The following is a 23,818-nucleotide window of genomic DNA, read 5'->3' as shown; positions in this document are numbered from 1 at the left end:
GTAACAGGGAGCGGGTGGAGGAAAATTATCATACTTGGGAATAGGGGATGTGACTTGATGGAAGCAGTCATGGCCAGGATTCCACTGTGTTTTTGCAATTTCCAGTTAGTACATTGGGCTCTTAGAGGCCACGGTGAGACAGTATAGTTTAGAACAGTGGTTCTCAAACTTGGGCCGCCGCTTGCCCAGGGAAAGCCCCTGACGGGCCTGGATGGTTTGTTTACCTACCGCATCTGCAGGTTTGGCCAATCGTGGCTGCCACTGGCCACAGTTCACTGCTCCAGGCCAATGGGGGCTGCGGGAAGTGGCAGCCAGCACGTACCTTGGCCTGTGCCACTTCCTGCAGCCCCCATTGACCTGGAGTGGTGAACTGTGGCCAGTGGGATCGGCTGAACCTGCAGACGTGGCAGGTAAACAAACTGGCCTGGCCCGCCAGGGGCTTTCCCTGAACAAGCGGCGGCCCAAGTTTGAGAACCACTGGTTTAGAGCAGCCTCAAGCTGCTCTAACATATGTTAGCAAGAGGACCATGTAGATAGAACTGGCTCCAGCTTTGGGAAGGTGCAAATGTCTCCTTGTCAGGTGAACTCTACCCCAGTTGTGCTCATTGCTTAGTAGGTGTGGCTGATGATTATGCTCACAAAGTTGTAGAAGGTATTAGCTCCAGTAGTGAATATTAGAGAGCAATTCCATAAAAGTTGGTATTATCTGCTAATTTATTGTTACGGTGAATAACTAACAATACCAAAGAGGTGAGACACCTTTGTTCAAACTGTCTCTTACACATGAAACCCCCTTCTCATCTCTGCCAATACTCTCTCCTCATTTAAATCCCTACTGAAAATTCAATTCTTCTGCAGTGCCAACAGCAAGGGAGCCATTAACACCACCTGAAATAATTTTTTTATAAAAGGAAAACAAAACAAAATTTATAGAACCACCAAGAACTGCATATATACAGACTGAAGATCCAAGTGACCATAATGCTATAGCCTTCACCCTCCTTCTCCCCATTCCCTTCCTGCTGTTTCTTACCATCACTCATTATATCACATCTAACATTTACACTGGCAGCTCCTTGAAGTGCAGACTTCTTTTATTAAGAGCTATACTTTTGGAGTGCTACAAAATATTGAGAGCCATCCATTTTATAGTTCAAACTAGGAAAAACACAGGATGCTACTGTGAGTTTGTAATGCTTTGCATTTATTTAAACCAGGGGTAGGCAACCTGTGGCATGTGAGCCAAAGGTGGCACGCAAGTTGATTTTCAGTGGCACTCACACTGCCCCGGTCCTGGCCACCAGCCCGGGGGGCTCTGCATTTTCTTTAATTTTAAATGAAGCTTCTTAAACATTTTAAAAACTTTATTTACTTTACACACAACAATAGTTTAGTTATATATTATAGACTTATAGAAAGAGACCTTCTAAAAAAGTTAAAATGTATTACTTGCATGTGAAACCTTAAATCAGAGTAAATAAACGAAGACTCGGCACATCACTCCTGAAAGGTTGCCAACCTGATTTAAACCTTGGAGAACTTGAAAAAAAAATCCACTGTCAACCACATAAGGTATGAGGGAGGGCAGGGGTGAAATTATATGATGTTCCACAGAGATTACTTCTGTCAAAAAAATAATGGGCCTGATTCTCCTTTGCTTTTCATCTTGTGGAGCCATTTTTATCTGTGCAAAGTGAATGCACAGTAGATGTAGAAACACTTCCATCAGCATGAGTGAAAAATTCAGATTTGGTAGCATTTTACATCAGTGAGCCATTAGAGCCCGTTTATTGTCCTCAAAGAATCTCTCTGTGAGTCCCAGTCAATGTGAGGTCAAGAGGAATAGAAATTACTTCTGTCATAATTTTGGAATTCCAAGTATCTACTGAGAGGTATCTAGATCTCGGAGAAATCAAACTCACAACTTCTGGAATTAATGACCACTTGTTCATGTCCCTCAGGTTAAACTCACAATGGCCTTTAAACTAATATCACTGCACATGCTTTAGAATTATACCTCCCTCTTCTGGAAAGAGAGTCTCATGAGATGAGTACATTAAAAAGGAATTGAGTGTTAAACGCCAGTACAGATAATAGAAACCAGTGTTTCTAGATAAATAAGCATTTGCATTGGTTCCAAAATGCAAGGGCACTTTTAACTCCACATTGCCCAGACAGAGGGCATCGGGGGCGGGGGGCAGATCCTAAACCAGAGGAATGGAAATGAGAGTTAAATATCTAGCGAATAGTCTTAAATGAGCACTGTGATATTTGTTCTGTCCCTGAGGGCTTGTCTACATCACAAAGTTGCAGCGCTGGTGAGGGGGTTACAGCGCTGCAACTTAGGAGGTGTACACATCTGCAGGGCATCACCAGCGCTGCAACTCCCTGTTTGCAGCGCTGGCCGTACTCCCGTTTTGTCTCGGGTGTAGAGGATCCAGCGCTGGTGATCCAGCGCTGGTAATCAAGTGTAGACACTTACCAGCGCTTTTCTTGACCTCCGTGGAATAAGCAGGTATCCCAGCATACCTGAGGAAGCCTCTGGTAATCAAGCAGGTCTCCTTCCCCGGTTTGCTCTCGCGTTCCCCGAACCCCCGAGCAAGCAGGTTTCCTTCCCTGCGGTTTGCAGGGTGGTTCGGGGAACGCGAGAGCAAACCGCGGCGAAGCTGGTCTCCTTCCCCGGTTTGCTCTCGCGTTCCCCGAACCCCCGTACAAGCAGGTCTCCTTCCCTGCGGTTTGCTCTCGCGTTCCCCGAACCCCGAGCAAGCAGGTCTCCTTCCCTGCGGTTTGCAGGGGGGTTCGGGGAACGCGAGAGCAAACCGCGGGGAAGCAGGTCTCCTTCCCCAGTTTGCTCTCGCGTTCCCCGAACCCCCGAGCAAGCAGGTCTCCTTCCCTGCGGTTTGCAGGGGGGTTCGGGGAAAGCGAGAGCAAACCGCGGGGAAGCAGGTCTCCTTCCTTGGTTTGCTCTCGCGTTCCCCGAACCCCCGTGCAAGCAGGTCTCCTTCCCTGCGGTTTGCTCTTGCGTTCCCCGAACCCCCCTTGAAGCCGCCCAACAGCGCTGCAGTGTGGCCACATCTAACACCACTTGCAGCGCTGGTTGCTGTAAGTGTGGCCACTCTGCAGCGCTGGCCCTATACAGCCGGACTAATACAGCTGTAACAACCAGCGCTGCAAAATTGTAGATGTAGACATACCCTCAGATAGGAATTGCCTCAAGAACATTAAAATAAAAAAGGACCATGTCAGAAAATGAACAGCAACACATTCTGAGCTAGCTAAGCACAAAGCCCACATTCCTTCAGCAATGTTCCAAATTGCTTTAAAACATCTATTTCTGTAGTGTTTAGGTCAGAATTGGGGTCCCATTGTGCTAGGTCACTGCAAACACACAAGTAGACACCAAAAGAACTTATTATCTAATTTAAGACAAGACACAACAAGCAAGTATAACAAACAATAGGAGGGAAGAGGAGAGGGAAGATGAGAGTAAAAGGGATAAGATTACATACGTTAGTTATTGGAAAACATTGGCATTCCAAATCATTATAGCAATTTATATATATTATACCACACACACACACAGAGATTTCTGTTGCAGCAATGGACAATGGCCCTCTGCATGGTCATTATTAGTAGGTAATTTTTTGTATGTTCAATGCAATGCAGTGCATCTTAGTTAGATATTTTGGACGTTTATAACATTAAGGCAGCTAAAATAAAATAATAATAAGATGATGATGAAGAAAAAGGAGAAGACTAAGAGGAAAGTGACTTAATCATGTATATACCACTTTAGTAGTGCCTGCTGCTACTATAGCAGTTCATATATGTTCAGTTGTTGGCCTGCATGCTCTCAACCTTTGCTTTTGCATATACTCACACAGCCTGTGAATTCCTGTATCTCTATGTAAGATTACATAGAGGGATATGATTCACCATAGTGCTGTGGTACAGGGATTAGAGTATCAGCTACTAGAGAAAAGGGTGGGCAAACTTTTTGGCCTGAGGGCCACATCTGGGAATGGAAATTGTATGGCAGGCCATGAATGTTCATGAAATTAGGGGTTGGGGTGCGGGAGGGGGTGAGGGCTGTGGCTGGGGAAGTGGCCAGAAATGAGGAGTTCAGGTGCTGGAGAGGTTCCGGTTGGAGGTGCGGAGTCTGCAGGGGGGGGAAGAAGTGAGGGGTTTGGGGTGCAGGAGGGGGCTGCACGTGGAGCAGAGGGGTTCACTGTATGGGAGGGGGCTCTGGGCTTAGGCAGAGGGTTGAGGTGTGGCAGTAGGTATGGAATCTGACCTGGAGGTGCGGGTTCCAGGGTGGGGCCAGAAATGAGGGGTTCAGGGTGGGTGCAGGGGAGGGGGATCCAGGCTGGGGCTGAGGGGTTCTGAGTGCAGGAGGGGGCTCCGGGTAGGGAGTTGGGGGGGGTAAGGGTTTGGCTAGGGATGTGGGCTCTGGGCTGGGGATGAGGGGTTTGGGGTGCAGGAGGGTGGTCCGGACTGGGACTGAGAGGTTCGGAGGGCAGCAGGGGGAGCAGAGCTTGGGAAGGGGGTTTGGGTGTGGGACGAGGTCAGAGGTTCAGGCTCCGGGTGGCGCTTACCTCAAGCAGCTCCCAGAAGCAGCGGCATATCCCCCCATCCAGCTCCTACATGGAGGTGTGGCCAGGTGGCTCTGCACGCTGCTCCGTCCACACACCTGGCCCATGCAGTTCACAATGGCCACGGTTCCTGGCCAATGGGAGCTGCAGAGCTGGCAGTTGGGGCAGGGGCAGCATGCGGAGCCCCCTGACTGCTCCAATGCATAAGAGCCAGAGGGGGCACATGCTGGTGACTTCCTGGGAGCTGCGCGAGCCATAGCACACGTGGAGTGGGGCAGGCTCCTGACCCCGCTCCCTAGCTGAGTGCAGGAGCAGGGCAAGCCCCCAACTCTGCTCCCCAGTGTGATCTTGAAGGTCGGACGAGGCCCACGGGCTGTAGTTTGCCCACCGCTGCAATAGAGTGACAAGAAGTCTTGGAGGTTCAATTCCTAACTGGGATACATTTTAAATATACAATTATTTTATGACCAGAGTCAACAAGGTCTGTGTCTATGGGCAGCATACTTATGCAAGTGGGAGGGGAGTACATGAGTCAGCCGTTACACTAATGGAAAGGCATCGCAGCCAACCACTTGGGAGTAGAGCTGGTCACAAATTTTCTGATAAAACATTTTTCCATCAAAAAATGCAGATTCATTGAAACTGAAACTTTTTTGGGGGAAAGTGTCAGTGAATTTTCCATTTCAAACCATTGACAAAATGGTTTGAAATCATCAGAACATCCTGTTTCAACATTTTTGAAATGAAAAGTTCAGATTTTTTGTTTTGAATTTTAAGTTAATTTATAATAAGAAAAATGCTTTAAAAGGTAAAAATCAGAACAAAGTGTTTCAAAATTATTGAAATGGAACATTTCAATTGGCCTGAGCCAAATACAGTTTTGGATTGCTGGTTCAGAAATTTTTTTTAGAGATTTTGACGTTTCATCCCAATTCAGGATGTGAAAATGTTTTAAAATCTCAATTTTTCCCAGGACGGGAATACATTTTCCTGCCCAACTCTAGTTGGGAGAACTGTGGGAACACGAGGGAGTGCTGCTGTCACAGCACTCTCATGGCTAGACACAGCCAAAAAATAAATATACAAACAATGTTTAGACTTACAATTTCACCCCTGGAGCCTTTTTCACCCCTGGATCCCTGAAAGAAAGAGAGACTGTTAATCCAATGCACTTTGTAATATTTTAGGACCTCAACCTGCAAAAACATATACACGTGAGTTACTTACATCAGCAGTCCTTTCAATATTAATTGCCTCATGTGTAAAAATGTTGCAGGACTGGGGCCTCAGTTTGTACTATAGATATATAGATTATAGACTAGACAAGGAGTTCCATGAACATGACCTGCAATTGGGATGTACGGTCACTGGGACGCATTTACGGATAGACAACTGTTTGCTCAGGATGGACTTCATCTCAGCAAGGAGGGAAATAGGATTCTAGGATGGAGGCTCGCCGACCTCATCAAGAGGGCTTTAAACTAGAAAGTTGGGGGAGATGGTTGGGAAATGTTCGGGAGATCTCCACACCAGAACATAACCTGGAGAGGGAAGTGAACAAAGTGAGCGGGGATACCCTTGCGGCCCCAAGATTTGATCCAAGGAGGAATAGTGGAGTAGAAACCAGTGTAACGGGTGATGCTGGTGGCAGACAGTTTGTGCACGACGGGGGAAAGAATGTCACTGACGCCAAACGCCGAAAATTAAAAGGTTTGTACACTAATGCGAGGAGCCTAGGTAACAAGATGGAGGAACTGGAGTTACTCGTGCAGGAAGTGAAGCCGGATATTATAGGGATTACCGAAACCTGGTGGAATAGTACTCATGACTGGAGCACGGGTATTGAAGGCTATGTGCTGTTCAGAAAAGACAGGAAGAAAGGCAAAGGTGGTGGAGTAGCCTTGTACATCAATGATGAAATTAAATGTAGCGAAATAAGATGCGATGGAATGGATAAGACGGAGTCCGTCTGGGCAAAAATCACGCTGGGTAAAAAAGCAACTAGAGCTTCCCCTGAGATAGTGCTTGGGGTGTGCTACAGACCGCCGGGATCGGATTGGGATATGGATAGAGACCTCTTTAATGTCTTTAATGAAGTAAACACAAAGGGGAAATGTGTGATTATGGGGGACTTCAACTTCCCGGATATAGACTGGAGGACGAGTACTTGCACGAATAATAGGGGTCAGATTTTTCTGGATGTGATAGCGGATGGATTTCTTCATCAAGTAGTTGAAGCACCTACGAGAGGCGATGCCATTTTAGACTTGGTGTTGGTGAGCAGTGAGGACCTCGTAGAAGAAATGGTGGTAGGGGACAACCTTGGTTCGAGTGATCATGAGCTGATTCAGTTCAAACTAGATGGAAGGATAAACAAATGTAGATCTGCGATTAGGGTTTTTGACTTCTCGAGGGCTAATTTTAAAGAGTTAAGGAAATTAGTTAGGGAAGTGGATTGGACGGAGGAATTAGTGGATTTAAATGTGGAGGAGGCCTGGAATTACTTTAAGTCACAGCTGCGGAGACTGTCGGAAGCCTGCATCCCGAGAAAGGGGAAAAGAACCATGGGCAGGAGTTGCAGGCCAAACTGGATGAGCAAGCAACTCAGAGAGGGGATTAGACAAAAGCAGAAAGCTTACAGGGAGTGGAAGGAAGGCAGGATCAGTAAAGAAAGCTACCTTGCTGAGGTCAGAACATGTAGGGATAAAGTGAGGAAGGCTAAAAGCCGCATTGAACTGGAACTTGCAAAGGGAATCAAAACCAATAGTAAAAGGTTCTACAGCCACATAAATAAGAAGAAAACAAAGAAAGAAGAAGTGGGGCCGCTATACACTGAGGATGGAATGGAGGTTAAGGATAACCTAGGCATGGCCCAACATCTAAACAAGTACTTTGCCTCGGTTTTTAATAAGACTAGTGAGGAACCTTGCGATGATGGAGGGATGATAAACGGGAATGTGGATATGGAAGTGGATATTACTGCAACTGAGGTAGAGGCCGTACTTGAACAGCTCGATGGGTCGAAGTCGGAGGGCCCGGACAATCTCCACCCGAGGATATTAAAGGAACTGGCGCGTGAAATTGCGAGCCCGTTAGCGAGAATTTTTAAGCAATCGATAATCTCGGGTGTTGTGCCGTATGACTGGAGGATTGCTAATGTAGTTCCTATTTTTAAGAAAGGGAAAAAGAGTGATCCGGGTAATTATAGGCCTGTTAGCTTGACGTCTGTAGTATGTAAAGTCTTGGAAAAAATTTTAAGGGAGAAAGTAGTTAAGGACATAGAGGTCAATGGTAATTGGGATGAATTGCAACACGGATTTACTAAAGGTAGATCGTGCCAAACCAATCTGATCTCCTTCTTTGAGAAGGTGACGGATTACTTAGATAAAGGAAATGCGGTAGATATAATTTACCTAGATTTCAGTAAGGCATTCGACACGGTTCCGCACGGGGAGCTGTTAGTTAAATTGGAAAAGCTGGGAGTGAATATGAAAGTTGTAAGGTGGATAAGGAACTGGTTAAAGGGGAGACTCCAGAGGGTCGTATTGAAAGGTGAACTGTCGGACTGGAAGGAGGTCACCAGTGGAGTCCCTCAAGGATCGGTTTTGGGACCGATCTTATTTAACCTTTTTATTACTGACCTTGGCACAAAGAGCGGGAATGTGCTAATAAAGTTCGCGGATGACACGAAGCTGGGGGGTATTGCTAACACGGAGAAGGACAGGGATACTATTCAAGAAGATCTGAACCACCTTGTAAACTGGAGTAATAGAAATAGGATGAAATACAATAGTGAAAAGTGCAAGGTCATGCATTTAGGAATTAATAATAAGAATTTTGGATATACGTTGGGGGCGCATCAGTTGGAAGCGACGGAGGAAGAGAAGGACCTTGGGGTACTGGTTGATAGCAGGATGACTATGAGTCGCCAATGTGATACGGCTGTTAAAAAAGCAAATGCGATTTTGGGATGCATCAGGCGGGGTATTTCCTGCAAGGATAAGGAGGTGTTAGTACCGTTGTATACGGCGTTGGTGAGACCCCATCTGGAATACTGTGTGCAGTTCTGGTGTCCCATGTTCAAGAAGGATGAATTCAAACTGGAACAGGTTCAGAGACGGGCTACGAGGATGATCCGAGGAATGGAAAAACTGCCTTATGAAAGGAGACTCAAAGAGCTTGGCTTGTTTAGCCTGGCCAAAAGAAGGCTGAGGGGGGATATGCTCGCCCTATATAAATATATCAAGGGGGTTAACGTTAGGGAGGGAGAGGAATTATTTAAGTTTAGTACTAATGTAGCCACGAGGACGAATGGGTATAAACTGGATATTAGGAAGTTTAGACTTGAAATTAGACGAAGGTTTCTGACCATTAGGGGAGTGAAGTTCTGGAATAGCCTTCCGAGGGAAGTAGTAGGGGCAAAAGACTTTCCTGGCTTTAAGACAAAGCTTGATAAGTATATGGAGGGGATGTTATGATAGGATCGTTAATTTGGGCAATTGATCTTGAATTACCACCAGACAGGTCTGCTCAATGGTCTGCGGGGAGATGTTGCATGCGATGGGTACTGAGTTGCTGCGGAGAACTCCTTCTTGGGTGCTGGCTGGTGACTCTTGCCCACATGCTCAGGGTTTAGCTGATCGCCATATTTGGGGTCGGGAAGGAATTTTCCTCCAGGGCGGATTGGCAGGTGCCCTGGAGGTTTTTCGCCTTCCCCTGCAGCGTGGGGCACGGGTCGCTTGCTGGTGGTGTCTCTGCAGCTTGAGGTCTTCAAACCATTTTTGAGGATTTCAATAACTCGGTCCTGGGATAGGGGTTGTATAAAATTGGATGGGTGGGGTTCTGTGGCCTGCCTTGTGCAGGAGGTCAGACTAGATGATCAGATTGGTCCCTTCTGACCTATGAGTCTATGAGTCTATAATTTCTATATTTTGTTTTTTATCTTTTCAGTCGTAATTCCATTTTTTGCTCTTTCTGAAAATGGTTAATATTATTTTTCTTTTAGTCAGTTTTGCCCTGTTTAGCTGTTTGTTTAGCTAACTCTTATAGCATGCCTAAGCCATCATCATGGGGCTTCCATGCTTAAACCATCATAATGCTGTGAATTAAACTATATAATATCTGCAAGTGAGAAAATCCATTTCATTCCATGCCACATTCTATGGGTATTTCCACATCTGCTTTTACTGCTGTCATCAGAGATATACATGATCATTATTAATTCCCAACTACAGGCAGATTAGCCATCTCTTCTTTGCCTATATTATGTTCTTGGCCAGTTTTGCATTGTTAATCTAAAACGTTAATCTAGCAATTAATCTGATGTGCATAGAATTTTGGATCTTGATGTTTGAAAATGAGTCAGAGCTAAACCTTTTTATTTATTACAATGACAGGTTGTCTGACTTTGTATGAAGCACATTAACAATCTTCATACAAGTACACAATTGTGGAGAAAAATTTTAGAGTAAGAGTTGTCATCTTTCCTTTTGTTAGGGAAAAAAAAGGAAAACAAATATTGCACTTTGCTGGTGTGGCCTTTTTCTCAACAAGGGGCAAGAATGCTCTAATCCTACTTCCCTTCTCTTTCTTCACTCCAGTTATGTACATGTTACAAATACTAAATATTAACTACTGTATATTAATATTATTTTGCTGCTCTGTATTCCAACTTCATAGAGATATCAGGTGAGATCCTCACTCCTGCTCCTGCCCCTTTGTGCCAGGAGACGGTGTAAAGGGGCCCTAAAAACCTTATATCTAGCCAGGAGAGGATTCTCCAGCACAGAAACTGCAGAGAGCCATAAGACTGCCTCCCAAGGACCCCTGTGCAAGCCCTGGCATAGTGCGTGTGCTGGAGATGGCGCTAAGGGCAGGAAGAATTGGATGAGGGTAGGGCCACAGCAGCGCAGAGATTCTAAGCAGCGCTGTGGGACAGAGGATGACCAAAGCAGGCTGCCTTAATTTACACAGGCCCCCAGACTGCCTGTATTATGATAGGTCCTCTCCAAGATTGGGAGAATACAAAGATGGATTGAAGCCACTATGGCACCTACTCTCTGTGGTTTACAGAATCTGTGCTGAGCCAATTAGAGGAGCCACATGGACTCTCACCTTATGCGTACTGCATTGTCAAGAAGAGAACTGGTTCACTGCAATGGCACTTGCCATCTTTTAGTTTGCTCTACTTATATTAGAGTCACATACAGTAGCTTGTGGTGTAATATGAAAATAGTCTTGCAAGCTACTGTTTAAGTTGTAAAATCTTCTATTAAGACATAATTAAACACATGGATGAAAGAACATCCTAACAAATCATGTGAAATGTAAAGGGAAACCTAAGGACTTGAACTTACAGGTTTGCCTGTTGGGCCTATTATGCCTTCTTGACCAACGGGGCCAGTGTATCCCTGTAAACAAACAAAGGAATTTACTAGCTAATCATGATTTCAACATGAAGAAAAGCCCAGGAAAAACACATACTCTGTTTTAAGATTGCTCAGTCTTCAAATAACTGTATTCATATTTAATAACACTATACTATGCCTCCACGCATAATTATAGGCCTAAAACTTTCAACAGCATCAGGGGCGGCTCCAGGCGCCAGCACGCCAAGCGCGTGCTTGGGGCAGCAAGCCACTGGAGGCGCTCTGCCGGTCGCCGCGACGGCGGCAGGCAGGCTGCCTTCAGCGGCTTGCTTGTGGAGGGTCCGCTGGTCCCATGGCTTCGGCGGACCGAAGCCACGGGACCAGCAGACCCTCCGCAGGCAAGCTGCTGAAGGCTGCCTGGAATGCCTAGAGCCACCCCTGAACAGCATAGTAATGAAGCAACACAGGATGTCATATATTTTAAAAGTGCCATGTCAATGCTGGCTTTCTGAAGACTATCAACGGGCAATGAACCAGATAATTATTTTAATAATCAGTAATTATGTGTGTATGTGTGTGTTTGGAGAGCCTTTATATGGCTATGAAAGTCAAAGCACTAAAAGCAATGGTAAATAAAGTCTTTTGTTTACCCAAAAGCCAAATATTCCTTGTTTTGAGCTACCGTCAGCCAAATCCTGAGGTATATTGCTATCCACAGGTAATCATATAAGACAACTAATAAACACTGCTAACAGAGGTATTTTCCTGTTTCATTCTGGTAAATGATAAAGCTCCTTTTGGGCAAATAGCTCAGAACCATTGTCTTTCCTGTACACCAATGATCAGGAAGAGAAAACAGCTATAAAAATAAGTCTCTCAAGCTGGTTATCTCAGACGCCAGCTAATCAAACTCTCTCAGAAGTGATGTCAGGGCACATATCACAAGAGCTAAGACCCCATCATTGGCAGTGAAGAAGAGAGCATTTTACAATGTGATCTGCAGAGCTGCAACCTGGCTATCACCCCAGAATGTGCGACGGAAGAATATTCTCTCCCTCAAATACCACTATCGATAAATTCCAGCAGTGCCTCCAGATCTCTGGATGAGTAACAGGAGAGAAAATTACAATGTGAAGAGCTGTCACAGGTCGGACACAATCAGCTAATTCAGTTTAGTTACTCTTCATTTAAAAGGAATAATTCCTAAATGTGACATTTGAATTAACTATTCCCAGGGGCCAAATTTGCCCTTCAGAGGTAGAGTTTGGCCCTTTTTAGCTGCTCAGAGGCGGGAATTTGACTAAATGTTTTGGTTTGCTATGAAAAAAAGGGAGTTATTTGGCTCATTCAATCTGATTACAGAGCTCTACTGAAAAGGCTATAGAAAATGAAGGTGCACCAACTAAATAGTATTGTGAGAATTATTTTATAGAATTACATATAATACTTACAATTTGGCCTGTAGGTCCTTTAGGACCCAGAATTCCAACTAAACCAATGTCCCCATCAGGACCCTAAAAATAAAAATAAAAAGCTTAAATCACCTGACCATCTGACAGATTAAAATCTAGCCACTATCTCAGCCAAAACTACTGTACGTAAGCAATTATTCTTCTGAGAAAGAACAGTATGGAAAGTGGAAGCATGATACTTGCCAAGAGCAATCAAAGTGAAAACATGAAACAAACTGACTCCAGGCTTATCTACACTCACAGTGTTGCAGTGGTCGCAGCAGCATGGTTGCAGCACTTAGTGAAGATGCTACCTATGCCGATGGGAGAGCTTCTCCCATTGGCATAAGTACTCCACCTCCCTGAGAGGTGGTAGCTATGGCAATGGGAGAAGTCTGCCTGCTGACATAGCGTTGGGGGTTAGGTTGGTCTAACTATGCCACTCGGGTGTGGATTTTCTGTAGTTATAATGCAGTTATATTCACAGAAGGTGGTAGTGTAGACCAGGGCTCAGAATATTACTGTTCTGGGTTAGGCTAAAACTCATGGAAGCTGGGGGATGTAACTGGTGCCTTTTATTTAAGATAGCTGTAAGAAACAGTTAAGTTCCTTTTTGAAATAGTAGAGGCCTCCACCCCAAACACAGGTATCTGACAACACTCAAAACAAATTCAAAGAAATTTGACATTATGTAGGAGAGGGGCTTGGGTGGGTATTGTAACAGAGGTGTGTGCATGATAGTAAGAGAAGCAGGAGAAACACCACCGAAATAGACACAGAGGGTATTTAAAAGTGCAATTAAAAGCCTCCAGCTGGCCTGTGTCAGCTAAATCACGCTCGTGGGGCTCAGGTTAAGGGGATGTTTAATTGTGGTGTAGATGTGAGGCTCAGTCTGCAGCCTGGGCTCCAGAGTGCCAGAGCTTATTCTGTAGCCTGAACATCTATACCGGAATTAAACAGCCTCTTAGCCTGAGCCTCTTAGGCCGATTCAGCTGGCACAGGCCAGTCAAGAATGTCTAACTGCAGTGTAGACATACCAAGAGAAAGTGGAAAAAGCCAGCCACAGACTGGACAAGCACCAAGAATGTAGCCCTGAGAAAAGCCCAGAGAGAGTGAGAGCTTTTGGGCTGAGTGCTGGCTGAAAGGGGCTTGGAGCTGTGAGCAAAGAAACTCTCCCCCATAGTTTGATTCCACCTGTATTCAGGGAATGAGGACTTTGTACAGTCTTTGTAAATAAACAGTATTTCCTCACACATACCTGACTCTATCATCAGTTTCTCCTCCTAATAGAAACAACCTACAGCGTCCTGAACTTTGGCTAACTATTCAGGTCAAAAAGGGGTAATCCTCCTTTTTGATCTCTGCTTTAGATCTGTGATACATAGCTCGATGTCTGCAACAGTCCAATAGTTCAGGACACATTAAAAACCAATTATTGCTAAAACCAATTAAAAATTACCCCATCTTTCTTTGGAAATGGCTTAAACTCTAATTAAAAAGAAAAAAAAAAGATGCACACATACTTTTGGACCTGGGAATCCTTGAAATCCCATCAAACCTTGATCTCCAAGTTCTCCCTGTAATATTAGCAGGCATGTTGGTTATTATTCCATTTTGCTGACTGAATTGTTAGAATATTGTTTTGTGTCATCCGTGGTAGATACGTACAGTTTTCCCTTTCAATCCAGGATCTCCTGGTGGGCCTTGATCACCTTGTACCCCAGGAAGGCCTCTTTTACCTTGTTTTCCTGGATGACCCTGAAGCCCTCGCTCACCCTGTGGAGAGACCGATAATGTATCTTTCCTTATCATTGCAACAGAACAGCTATAATATTAACTCCTCAATGAAAGTGTGTCAGAAAAGAATTATGTAGCTAAACAGCTTACAGCAACAAACTTTTTCACTATCTATTTCGAACAGTTGTACAGTACTTCACTACTTTTCCTTCAGGAATATTTTCCAGTAATTATTCCTTTCACTAAAATACAAACATTGCTTTATTGTTGTTTGAGTTGGGGACACAAAACATCACCCTGACAACTTTGCCGGTGAGTTGTATCTCTCTCCTCTCCCATTGTCGGTTCCTTGAATGTCAGCTCTTCAGAGCAGGAACAGGCTATGTCTAGACTACGCATGGTTTAGTGACACAGGGGTACCACTACAGCTGTGCCGCTAAAAGGGGCGCAGCGTAGCATCTGTTTATTGGCAGGAGCAGGGCTGGCTCCAACTTTTTTGCCGCCCCAAGCAGTGAAGAAAAAAACTGAAACCCGATTGAGCTGTCATTGAAGTGCCGCCGAAGAGGAAGAGAGGGAGTGAAGGACCCGCCACTGAATTGCTGCCGAAGACCTGGACATGTTGCCCCAAGAACAGACAGAGTGCCGCCCCTTTCTATTGCCCGCGCTAGGCATCTGCTTTCTTCGCTGGTGTCTGCAGCCAGCCCTGGGCAGGAGAGAGTTCTCCCATCAACAAAAAACTTCCACTCCCAACGAGCGGCGATAGCTTTGTCGGCAAAAGAACTCTCCTGCCGACAAAGCACTAGTCACACTGGCACTTTTTGTCAGCAAAGCTTTTGTCATTTGGGGAAGGGGTATTTTTTCACATCTGTGAATGACTTTCAGATTCCAGTGTAGACAAAGCCACAGTCTGATACTGACCTAGGACAAAAGAGACCCAATTCCGATTGGGGCCTTTGAGCACTGTCATAATACACATAATTAGTAGTGACTAGAATAGTTAGTTCCAAAGTATAGTCATGGAAAGATAACAGAGAAATCAGAAAATTTCTTCATACTTTCTAAATAAAACCTTTTTGTTTTTAAAAACGGTTTACCAGTGAAATCATGTGGAGAAAAATGGACTTTCTGGAAATCATCAGTTTAAATCAAGCATTCCACTCCAAATCCTGAAAATGACTTCTGTTTCCACTCTCTGCTTCCTACGGTACTGGCTTCAGTTTACTTTTAGTCAGTTTCACATTAGCAGATGGATCAAAACATACTATTATGGTATCTGGAATTGCCTGGAAAATGGAGCTATCTCAAATTGTTCTCTCCTTTTGGGATATTGCGGTCAAGAAGAAAGAATCTGGTCATGTGAGATACTGAGCACCCTGGATTTCCATTGAAGCTCAGAGATGCCTATCACTTTCCCAGATTGGACCCTACACTTGAAAGTATTGCAATCAAATGTTAATGGATTTCTTCACAGGACAAATCATGCAGGATGTACTCCAGCAAAACTCCCATGTCAGTCAGGGGAAGTTTGCCTCAGTAAGACTAAAGGATTTGGCTCTAAAATTTGTATTAGCATGGGGCCAGATAGATGAATTTTGATTGGTTCTTGGTGCTGGAAGTCAAATGCTGATGGATGGGAACTGATGCTCCAAAACCAGATTAATTTGCTCTGTTTTTATAAAATGTGAGAAACAAGAAAAATTATGCAGTCTGCAGTCTTACATTTCAAATGTGCGTTTGATATTAACATTAGTGTTATTAAAAGGCGTTTTGTTGTCCCATGATCTGTCACAGCTAGGAGATTAAGTTGAAGACTAAGGAATGTCAACAACACTGGATCTGACAAGCATAACAAAATATCATTCACAGTACCTTTAGTCCTGGTTCTCCACTGATACCTGGCATGCCTGGCAATCCCTTTGCTCCCTGAGTTCCAGGATACCCCGCCAGCCCTGCTATTCCTGGGCTTCCTTTATTGCCCTTAACAAGACAAGAACAACTGATTACAATCCAGAACAGCCATTGGCAGCATTTCCGTTGCACACTAAAACAGGCACACACTTTAATGTTCAGCCAATGCTTTTTATATATTTGTGTATATATTTATACTACATCTCTGTATATCCATGCACACAGCTAGACAATAGTATACAGCTGTAAAACATATTGTGATTACTCTATAAATAAACTTGTTCTTAGTAATTAAAACAACATTTTGTGTTGGGGTGCCACTTCAGACTTGGAGGAGGGGCAACTTCAACTGTGATTCCAGGGGCTACTTAGACACCTGAAAACTTTATTTTTGGCAGATAATTCAGAAATTTGCTGACAGGAGCACTGTATCTAATTCCTATATAAAGAACAAAAATTAAATAATTATTAGACCCACTTAGGTCGAATACTAAGATGTAGACATGTTATTCCTGGACTTTAGTAAAGCTTTTGATACGGTCTCCCACAGTATTCTTGCCAGCAAATTAAAGAAGTATGGACTGGATGAAAAGACTATTAGGTGGATAGAAAGCTGGCTAGATCATCGGGCTCAACGGGTAGTGATCAACAGCTCGATGCCTAGTTTGGCAGCCAGTATCAAGTGGAGTGCCCCAAGGGTTGGTCCTGGGGCCAGTTTTGTTCAATATCTTCATTCATGATTTGGAGGATGGTGTGGATTGCACCCTCAGCAAGTTTGCAGATGACAGTAAAACTGGGAGGAGTGGTAGATATGCTGGAGGGTAGGGATAGGATACAGAGGGACCTAGACAACTTAGAGGATTGGGCCAAAAGAAATCTGATGAGGTTCAACAAAGACAAGTGCAGAGTCCTGCACTTAGGACGGAAGAATCCCATGCATGGCTACAGACTAGGGACTGAGTGGCTAGGCAGCAGTTCTGCAGAAAAGGACTTAGGGGTTACAGTGGACAAGAAGTTGGATATGAGTCAGCAGTGTGCCCTTGTTCCCAAGAAGGCTAATGGCATTTTGGGCTGCATAAGTAGGGGCACTGCCAGCAGATCGAGAGACATGATCATTCCCTTCTATTCGGCATTGGTGAGGCCTCATCTGGAGTACTGTGTCCAGTTTTGGGCCCCACACTACAAGAAGGATGTGGAAAAACTGGAAAGAGTCCAGTGGAGGGCAACAAAAAGGATTAGGGGTCCGAGCACATGATTTATGAGGAGAGGCTGAGGAAACTGGTATTATTTAGCCTGCAGAAGAGAAGAATGAGGGTGATTTGGTAGCTGCTTTCAACTACCTGAAGGGGGGTTCCAAAGAGGATGGAGCTAGACTGTTCTCAGTGGTACCAGATGACAGAACAAGGAGTAATGGTCTCAGGTTGCAGTGGGGGAGGTTTAGGTTGGATATTAGGAAAAACTTTTTCACTGGGAGGATGGTGAAGCACTGGAATGGGTTACCTAGGGAGGTAGGTAACCTCCTTCCTTAGATGTTTTTAAGGTCAGGCTTGACAAAGCTCTGGCTGGAATGATTTAGTTGGGAATACGCCCTGCTTTGAGCAGGGGCTTGGACTAGATGACCTCCTGAGGTCCCTTCCAACCCTGAGATTCTATGATTCTATGTTCTGACATCTTGTATCAAGTCACTTAAGGGACACTGGTTAGGTTTAAAATTTTAATATATATTCTAACTCTTGAACAGAACAATTGAAACAATTGTAGAAAAATCTAATTACTTTCTATCACTTTTTTTGCAGTTCATCACACTTGAAATAGATCATTTAACTTTTGGAAACACCCTACTAGGGCCGGGCCCCATGAGTTCATACTGCACCTGCCTGGAGCTCGAGGGGTGTTAACCCACTACAAATAGATTAAAAACAGACTTTAAATAGGAGTGAATCTGACACTTTCAAGTCACTTTCACAGTATTGCCAACACTGGGGGTATGGCTACACTTACAGTTGTACAGCGCTGGGAGTTACAGCTGTCTTCATACAGCTGTGTAGGGAAAGCGCTGCAGTGTGGCCACACTGACAGCTACCAGCGCTGCAGTGTGGCCACATTTGCAGCATTTGCAGCGCTGTTGGGAGTGATGTATTGTGGGCAGCTATCCCAGCGTTCAAGTGGCTGCAACATGCTTTTCAAAAGAGGGGGGTGGGGTGGAGTGTGACAGGGAGCGTGGGGGAAGACAGAAAGAGTGGATTTTTGGAGCTGACACTGTTCTCAGCTCCCTGCCTTGCAAGTTCTAAGGACTGGAAGACACACAGCACCTACCTTGAATCATTTTAAAAGGTTTGACCTCTTCCCCCACCCCTCTCTTATTCACTAAATGCAAATTATGCACTCCTAAATAGCCTTCAGACCACATAAGCAGCTTCAACACGGACTTCCCCCTTCCCCTCTGCCGTGTGAGCGTGCCGTTTCTCTCTTCAAGCAAACAGCTGTGAACATTCCAAAGGAATCCCCCTGCCTGCCTCCGCTCACTCAGCAAACAGGAGCTGTGATTGTTTTTTAAATAAGCAGTTCGGGGGAGCTCGGAGTTCAGCCATTCTTCCGGTTTGTTGTGAGCAGGCATTCTGGGATACCTCCTAATACCCTGGAGGCCAATAACAGCGCTTTTGGTGGCCACACTTGATGAGCAGCGCTGCATCACCAGCGCTGCAATCGTTACACCCCAAGCAGACCAGGTGTATAGCCAGCGCTGCAGCCAGGGAGTTGCAGTGCTGGATGTGCCTTGCAGGTGTGGACAGTTACTAAGTTGCAGCGCTGTAAACCCACCACCAGCGCTGCAACTCTCCAGTGTAGCCAAGCCCCAAGTGTTCAAAAATCATGGATCAGTCTCACCAAAAATCATGTGATTGGCTTCAAAATAATGAGATTATCTAAAAATAATAATTTGGTGTTCTTTTTATTTGCCTTCTGCTTTTTGAGCCTTTAGGGTGCACTGGGGTCATGCTTTAAAGCTTTCTCCACAGCCACGAGGGCTAGAAACTTCATTTTTCTTTAAGAATGAAGGCTGAAATAATTACATATCCACTTGACTCCAGGAACTGGGGCTTTAAGGAAAACCATAATTATCATGAGACTCATGACAAAATCATGAGAGCTGGCAATACTGCAAAGGCTAGTTACTTTCCAGAAAGCTCTTAAACACAACATTACAGTGACTGAGTTGCAATTTTCACAGGAGAGTATTTAAAACCAAACGCCAAGAAAATTCCACATTTTAAAGATGAGAAAAGAAATGAGACTTCCGAGGTATATCAGGGCCACTGCAGGCAGGAAAGGAAAATAAACAGGCACAGGACCTCTGGGCAGCTCTTCCTCTTGAAAGACAGTTAGAGGGTCAAATCTTCTAATCCTTAATCAAGTCAAATTTTTATTGCCTTATATAAGTGCCTCCACTCACAGATATTAACATGTGCTCAATAACTATACACTTCATACTTAAATATCTGAGCCAGCTTATCCAGGGCTACACATCTTATACACATTGGCTCAGGGACTACATTTTCTGGCACATTTTGAACAATGCTGAGCACACAGACAGTGCCAAGTGAATAATACAAATCATGACAATAATCGTTGACTTCATGGACTCTGTGGATGCAATTTCTGTTCTTTCTTCTAGAATTGGCCTGGATACAGGTCAATACATCTGACTAAGAATTTGAGGTGTAAACACATTTGATAGTCAAAAGACACTTTCTCATTCCTTCCTTTTCTTGAACTCAGAACAAAAAATGACAAAACAAAATGGTTTTAGTTAGAATCTAAAATTGCACAGCAGCCATTGCTATACAGCCCAGCCTGGGGCAGAACCTGCCACCTATTGTGGATTAAGTGATCTCCTCTCATTCTCTCTTCATCCTTCCTGACCACTGTGCTGCTTTACATGTTGTGAACCATGCTTCCCAATCGCTTGGGACTGTTTGCTGGAGTCTTAGAGAACTGGCTTTCTTGGTTTTCCTCCCATCTATCAGAGTCTTTCCCCGCTCCCCCCGCACAAGCATGCTGCAGAGAGATAGGCTGGTCCAGGGGATAAGGAGCTAGCTCTGAGTAGAGCGACCATATTTTCCCAAAGAGAAAATGGGACACCTCCTGGGGCCGGCTGAAGACCTCCCACCTCCAGACTGGGCCGGCTCAAGCTCTCCCTGGGCCAGGCCAAGGTACTTTTCCCTCCCTCACACGTGGGCCCAGCCCAAACCCCCACGGCTGCCCGCCCGGGGCCAGCCTAGCCCAAGCCGCTGTCCTGAGCTCTCCCTCCCACAGAGGGCTGGCATTGCCATTTGCCCCCTGCATATTCCTCTGTGCCCTGCTACGAATTGCACCCCACTTTTGTTTCAAAATTGTGCATTTGTCCAGTTTACTCTTGCCAACTGGTGATCAGTTGGCAAGAGCAAATGGGACAAATGCCAGCTGGGACAGGGCTTAAAAAAGGGACTGTCCTTGCCAAAATGGGACAAATGGTCACCCTAGTCCTGAGAGACCTGGATTCTACTTCCTGAATGATCTCAGACCACTCACAGTGCCTTAGGTACAGAGTTTCAAAGGTTTTTAGGCTCCCAAAGATGCAGCTGGGCATCTAGTGGGGTTTACAAAGCACCTAGCCTTCTAGGCGTTTTTGAAAATCCCACTAGGTCCCTAAATACTTTTGAAAATCTGGACTTTATTCTCTCTGTGCCTCAGTACCCCATCTGTACAATATGGATACCAGCACTCCTCTACCTTACAGAGGGGCTGTGAGGAGAAATAGGTTAGACATTGTGAGGCACTCAGATACTGTGGTGATGGGGCCACATAAGTACCACAGGTAGAGTGGGAACTTCTCTATACCACTTCTAGCCCTTCCCTGGGTATTGGCCCCTTCTTTTGACCCATGCCCCTCAAATCTCCCTTCTTTTCAGAATGTAAACTTGGCTCAGAGGGCTTGGTTGTATTTCTTCTGAGTCTCCTGTGTTCTCTCTTTAACACTCCTTCCCCTCACCAGGGATTCCTGTTTTAAAGGTTCATCTAACCACTTCCAGATCCTTAATTTAATTACCAGCTCTTTCTTATCTTAATCACGCTGCCTCTGTCTGTAAACAAAATACTGACTCCCTGCCACAGGGACACAAGCTGGGAGCAGCACATCTCCTCTGCAGAACTCACATTCCACACTAATGCTGTGCTGTAGTTAAGAGCTCAGGCTGGGAGCACAACACCTGTACAAAACTTGGGATAGGGTGCAGGAGTCTCCTCCTCCCCCCACAAATGACATCCCTGATTTTGTGATTTGACATCCTCTCTCAATGTTTACTCTGAGAATCATCTCCATAGGCCTGGACAAAGGCACTGAGAACTGTGAAGCGAATCAACATGAAATCAGTGGGGCTCCCTGCTGGCACTGATGTCCCCATGTGTGTGGTCAGTTGCAGGACTGCAGACTGAGTCTGGACATTGATGACCAGCACAATGATCTTCCACATAACTGTATATTTCAAAACTGCTTTGCTGACATCGCAGTGGCTTCTTTCACTTCTCCTATTCAAGGGTAGTGTGGATCATACAAAGTTGTTTTTATTAGTGATGGAACCATCTATCTGAAACTAACCCCACACTTCAAGTTTTGAGGACACCAATAAAATGGGATCTGGATCCGATCCATAGCTGGTTTTGCTTGATTACAGTTTAAAATGTGCAGGGTCAGGGCCCTAATCAGTGTTAGTAATAGAAAATGACTGCTTGGGCTCCTCCTTGGATGACATATGTATGATCTTTCCATAGATATGTTGTTTTCTTTTTAATTAGGTCTGAGAATTCAAGAGATCACAAGCTTATAATAAGGAGCTCCTCTTGATGAAAACAAGATGTCAGACTCATTGATTGCAGATGTACTGAAATGACTGTTCAGCCTTGAACCACTTATTCGTGTAGGAGGCTCTCCACATAATAAAAAGACAGTGCTTTTTCTCATAGCTTCTTTTAGAGACATTCAAATTCAACATGCTTTTTTATAAATGCCAAACATACTAATAATATTAGCATTATTGTGTACAAAAAGGATGAATATAAAAATAAATTTACCACATCAAGAAACATCAGAACATTTGCTACTAAAATATATTGGTACCCCAGACTGTACAGAAGAGTAACAATTTTTAATGAAAAAAACATGCTGTTGAGTGTATGGAGTTAAACCAAAAGAACATGCCTATGCCATGTTTTAAAAAATGAATGGAAAGATGCCCTCCTCATCCTTAATTAGTGTTTATTATGATGTCACTTAGAAGCAAACACAGAGTATCTTTTTCATATGTAGTTCCATTCATCATTTCTATTAATAGAGCAGGTTTCCTAATGTGGCTCCCACAGCCTTTCAATATGTTACTCTGGTTCCCAGTCTGATGAACTGCTGTGCTTTCATAACAAATGTTCTGCTCTCTCTATTTTATGTGGCTAACTCGTGTTTAAAATATCTCTGAAGCAGATACACATCAATGTTATTGTTAACATTCAGTATTCAGTAGTACTGGAAGAATGTTGAAATATTACTGAACAGGCTAAAAGGAATAAGAAAAAGCTATCCATTATGGTGTTCCCTCTTAATTCAACTGTAAAGAACTACAGTCACTTGAAATAAACCCTGTAACTCCACAGTTAGTATGAGATGAAGCCTTTAACTGCTAGAGTAATATGCATCTTCTGCCCCCTTATGAACAAGTTATTTCATTTGTTTTTTGTTTTTTGTTTTTTCCCACAAAAATGCAAATACACCAGTATTTATAGCTTTTCTTCATCAACTATTAACTTGACTAAATAGTTACATCAAATTTAATCTAATTTATCTTCATAACAAATTATGGGTCAATCCAGCCAATACTTACTACCAGGCACAGTGTTTACTACTGTAAGTAGCCTCATTGATTTCAATGGGCCCTAATTTTCCATGGGTGAGAATTAGCAACAGGGTTTCCATCCTTCCTTTTGGTGAAATGGTGACATATAAAAGATGTTCAGCAGGGCGGAAGGCTGCCTGCTGTCTTTCTATAGGAAAGTAGGATTGGCATTGCCAGTACTGCACATGCACGCGCACACATACGTATGTACGCACGCGCACACAAACACACACACACTCTCTCCTTTCAGACTTTCCCAGCTACTTTGGGCTACCTGGGATGCCTCAATCTCTAGCAGTTATTAAGGAACTCCCAATACTTTTCTAGCTGCTGTGGGAAAGAATATGAGATGACTATGCCATAACAACAGTGCCGTAAACAATGCTGTAAAAAGAACTTTTCCTTAACCCTGCAGCCTCCCTCTGTTTATATGCACAGCATGTAGGACAGAGGTAGGTATATGTTACTCACAGGAAAGCCAGCATTCCCAGGTAACCCAGGCTTTCCAGGATTCCCAGGAATGCCCTCTGGTCCAGGATATCCAGAAGCACCTTTCTGCCCTTGTGGGCCTGGTTTTCCCTTGAAACAAATTCAAATAGAATATGAATCTATTCAAACTATTCATATTCATGAGCAGTGTCTAAAGTCATAGAAAAAAGATTTCAAAAAGATATTTCCGGGACCCTACTATAATAATAGTCTCAGTAACTTAGATCAACATTTTCAAAAGTGGCCTCTGAGTTTGGATGGCCAACCTGAGATTCCTTGGGTCTGATTTTCAGAGGCGCTGAGGACCTGCAGATCCCAGTGACTTCAGCTGGAGTTGTGACTGTTTGCACATC

At 44.3% G+C, this 23,818-nt stretch overlaps 2 protein-coding genes across 4 annotated transcripts in view; one reads left to right on the top strand and one right to left on the bottom strand.

Moving 5' to 3' along the window:
- Positions 1-23,818, bottom strand: part of COL24A1 (collagen type XXIV alpha 1 chain) — a 249,765-nt gene that overhangs the window by 20,645 nt on the left and 205,302 nt on the right. For 2 of the 3 annotated variants that reach the window (XM_050962090.1, XM_050962091.1), the window contains exons 47-53: positions 23,448-23,555; positions 16,018-16,125; positions 14,080-14,187; positions 13,935-13,988; positions 12,412-12,474; positions 10,949-11,002; positions 5,696-5,731 (exon numbers count right to left, since the gene is read on the bottom strand). In XM_050962090.1, the coding sequence (XP_050818047.1) occupies positions 5,696-5,731; positions 10,949-11,002; positions 12,412-12,474; positions 13,935-13,988; positions 14,080-14,187; positions 16,018-16,125; positions 23,448-23,555 (531 nt within the window). Of the gene's footprint in view, positions 1-5,695; positions 5,732-10,948; positions 11,003-11,718; positions 12,060-12,411; positions 12,475-13,934; positions 13,989-14,079; positions 14,188-16,017; positions 16,126-23,447; positions 23,556-23,818 lie in introns of those variants that run through there. The other variant, XM_050962092.1, reaches the window with a different exon arrangement.
- Positions 1-23,818, top strand: part of LOC127055317 (uncharacterized) — a 210,018-nt gene that overhangs the window by 117,678 nt on the left and 68,522 nt on the right. The window lies entirely within an intron of this gene.

This window comes from Gopherus flavomarginatus, chromosome 7 (assembly GCF_025201925.1).
Source record: "Gopherus flavomarginatus isolate rGopFla2 chromosome 7, rGopFla2.mat.asm, whole genome shotgun sequence".
In the NCBI taxonomy this organism is placed as follows: Eukaryota; Metazoa; Chordata; order Testudines; family Testudinidae; genus Gopherus; species Gopherus flavomarginatus.
Note: the sequence above shows the minus strand (reverse complement) of the source record. Positions and strands in the feature narration are given on the sequence as shown.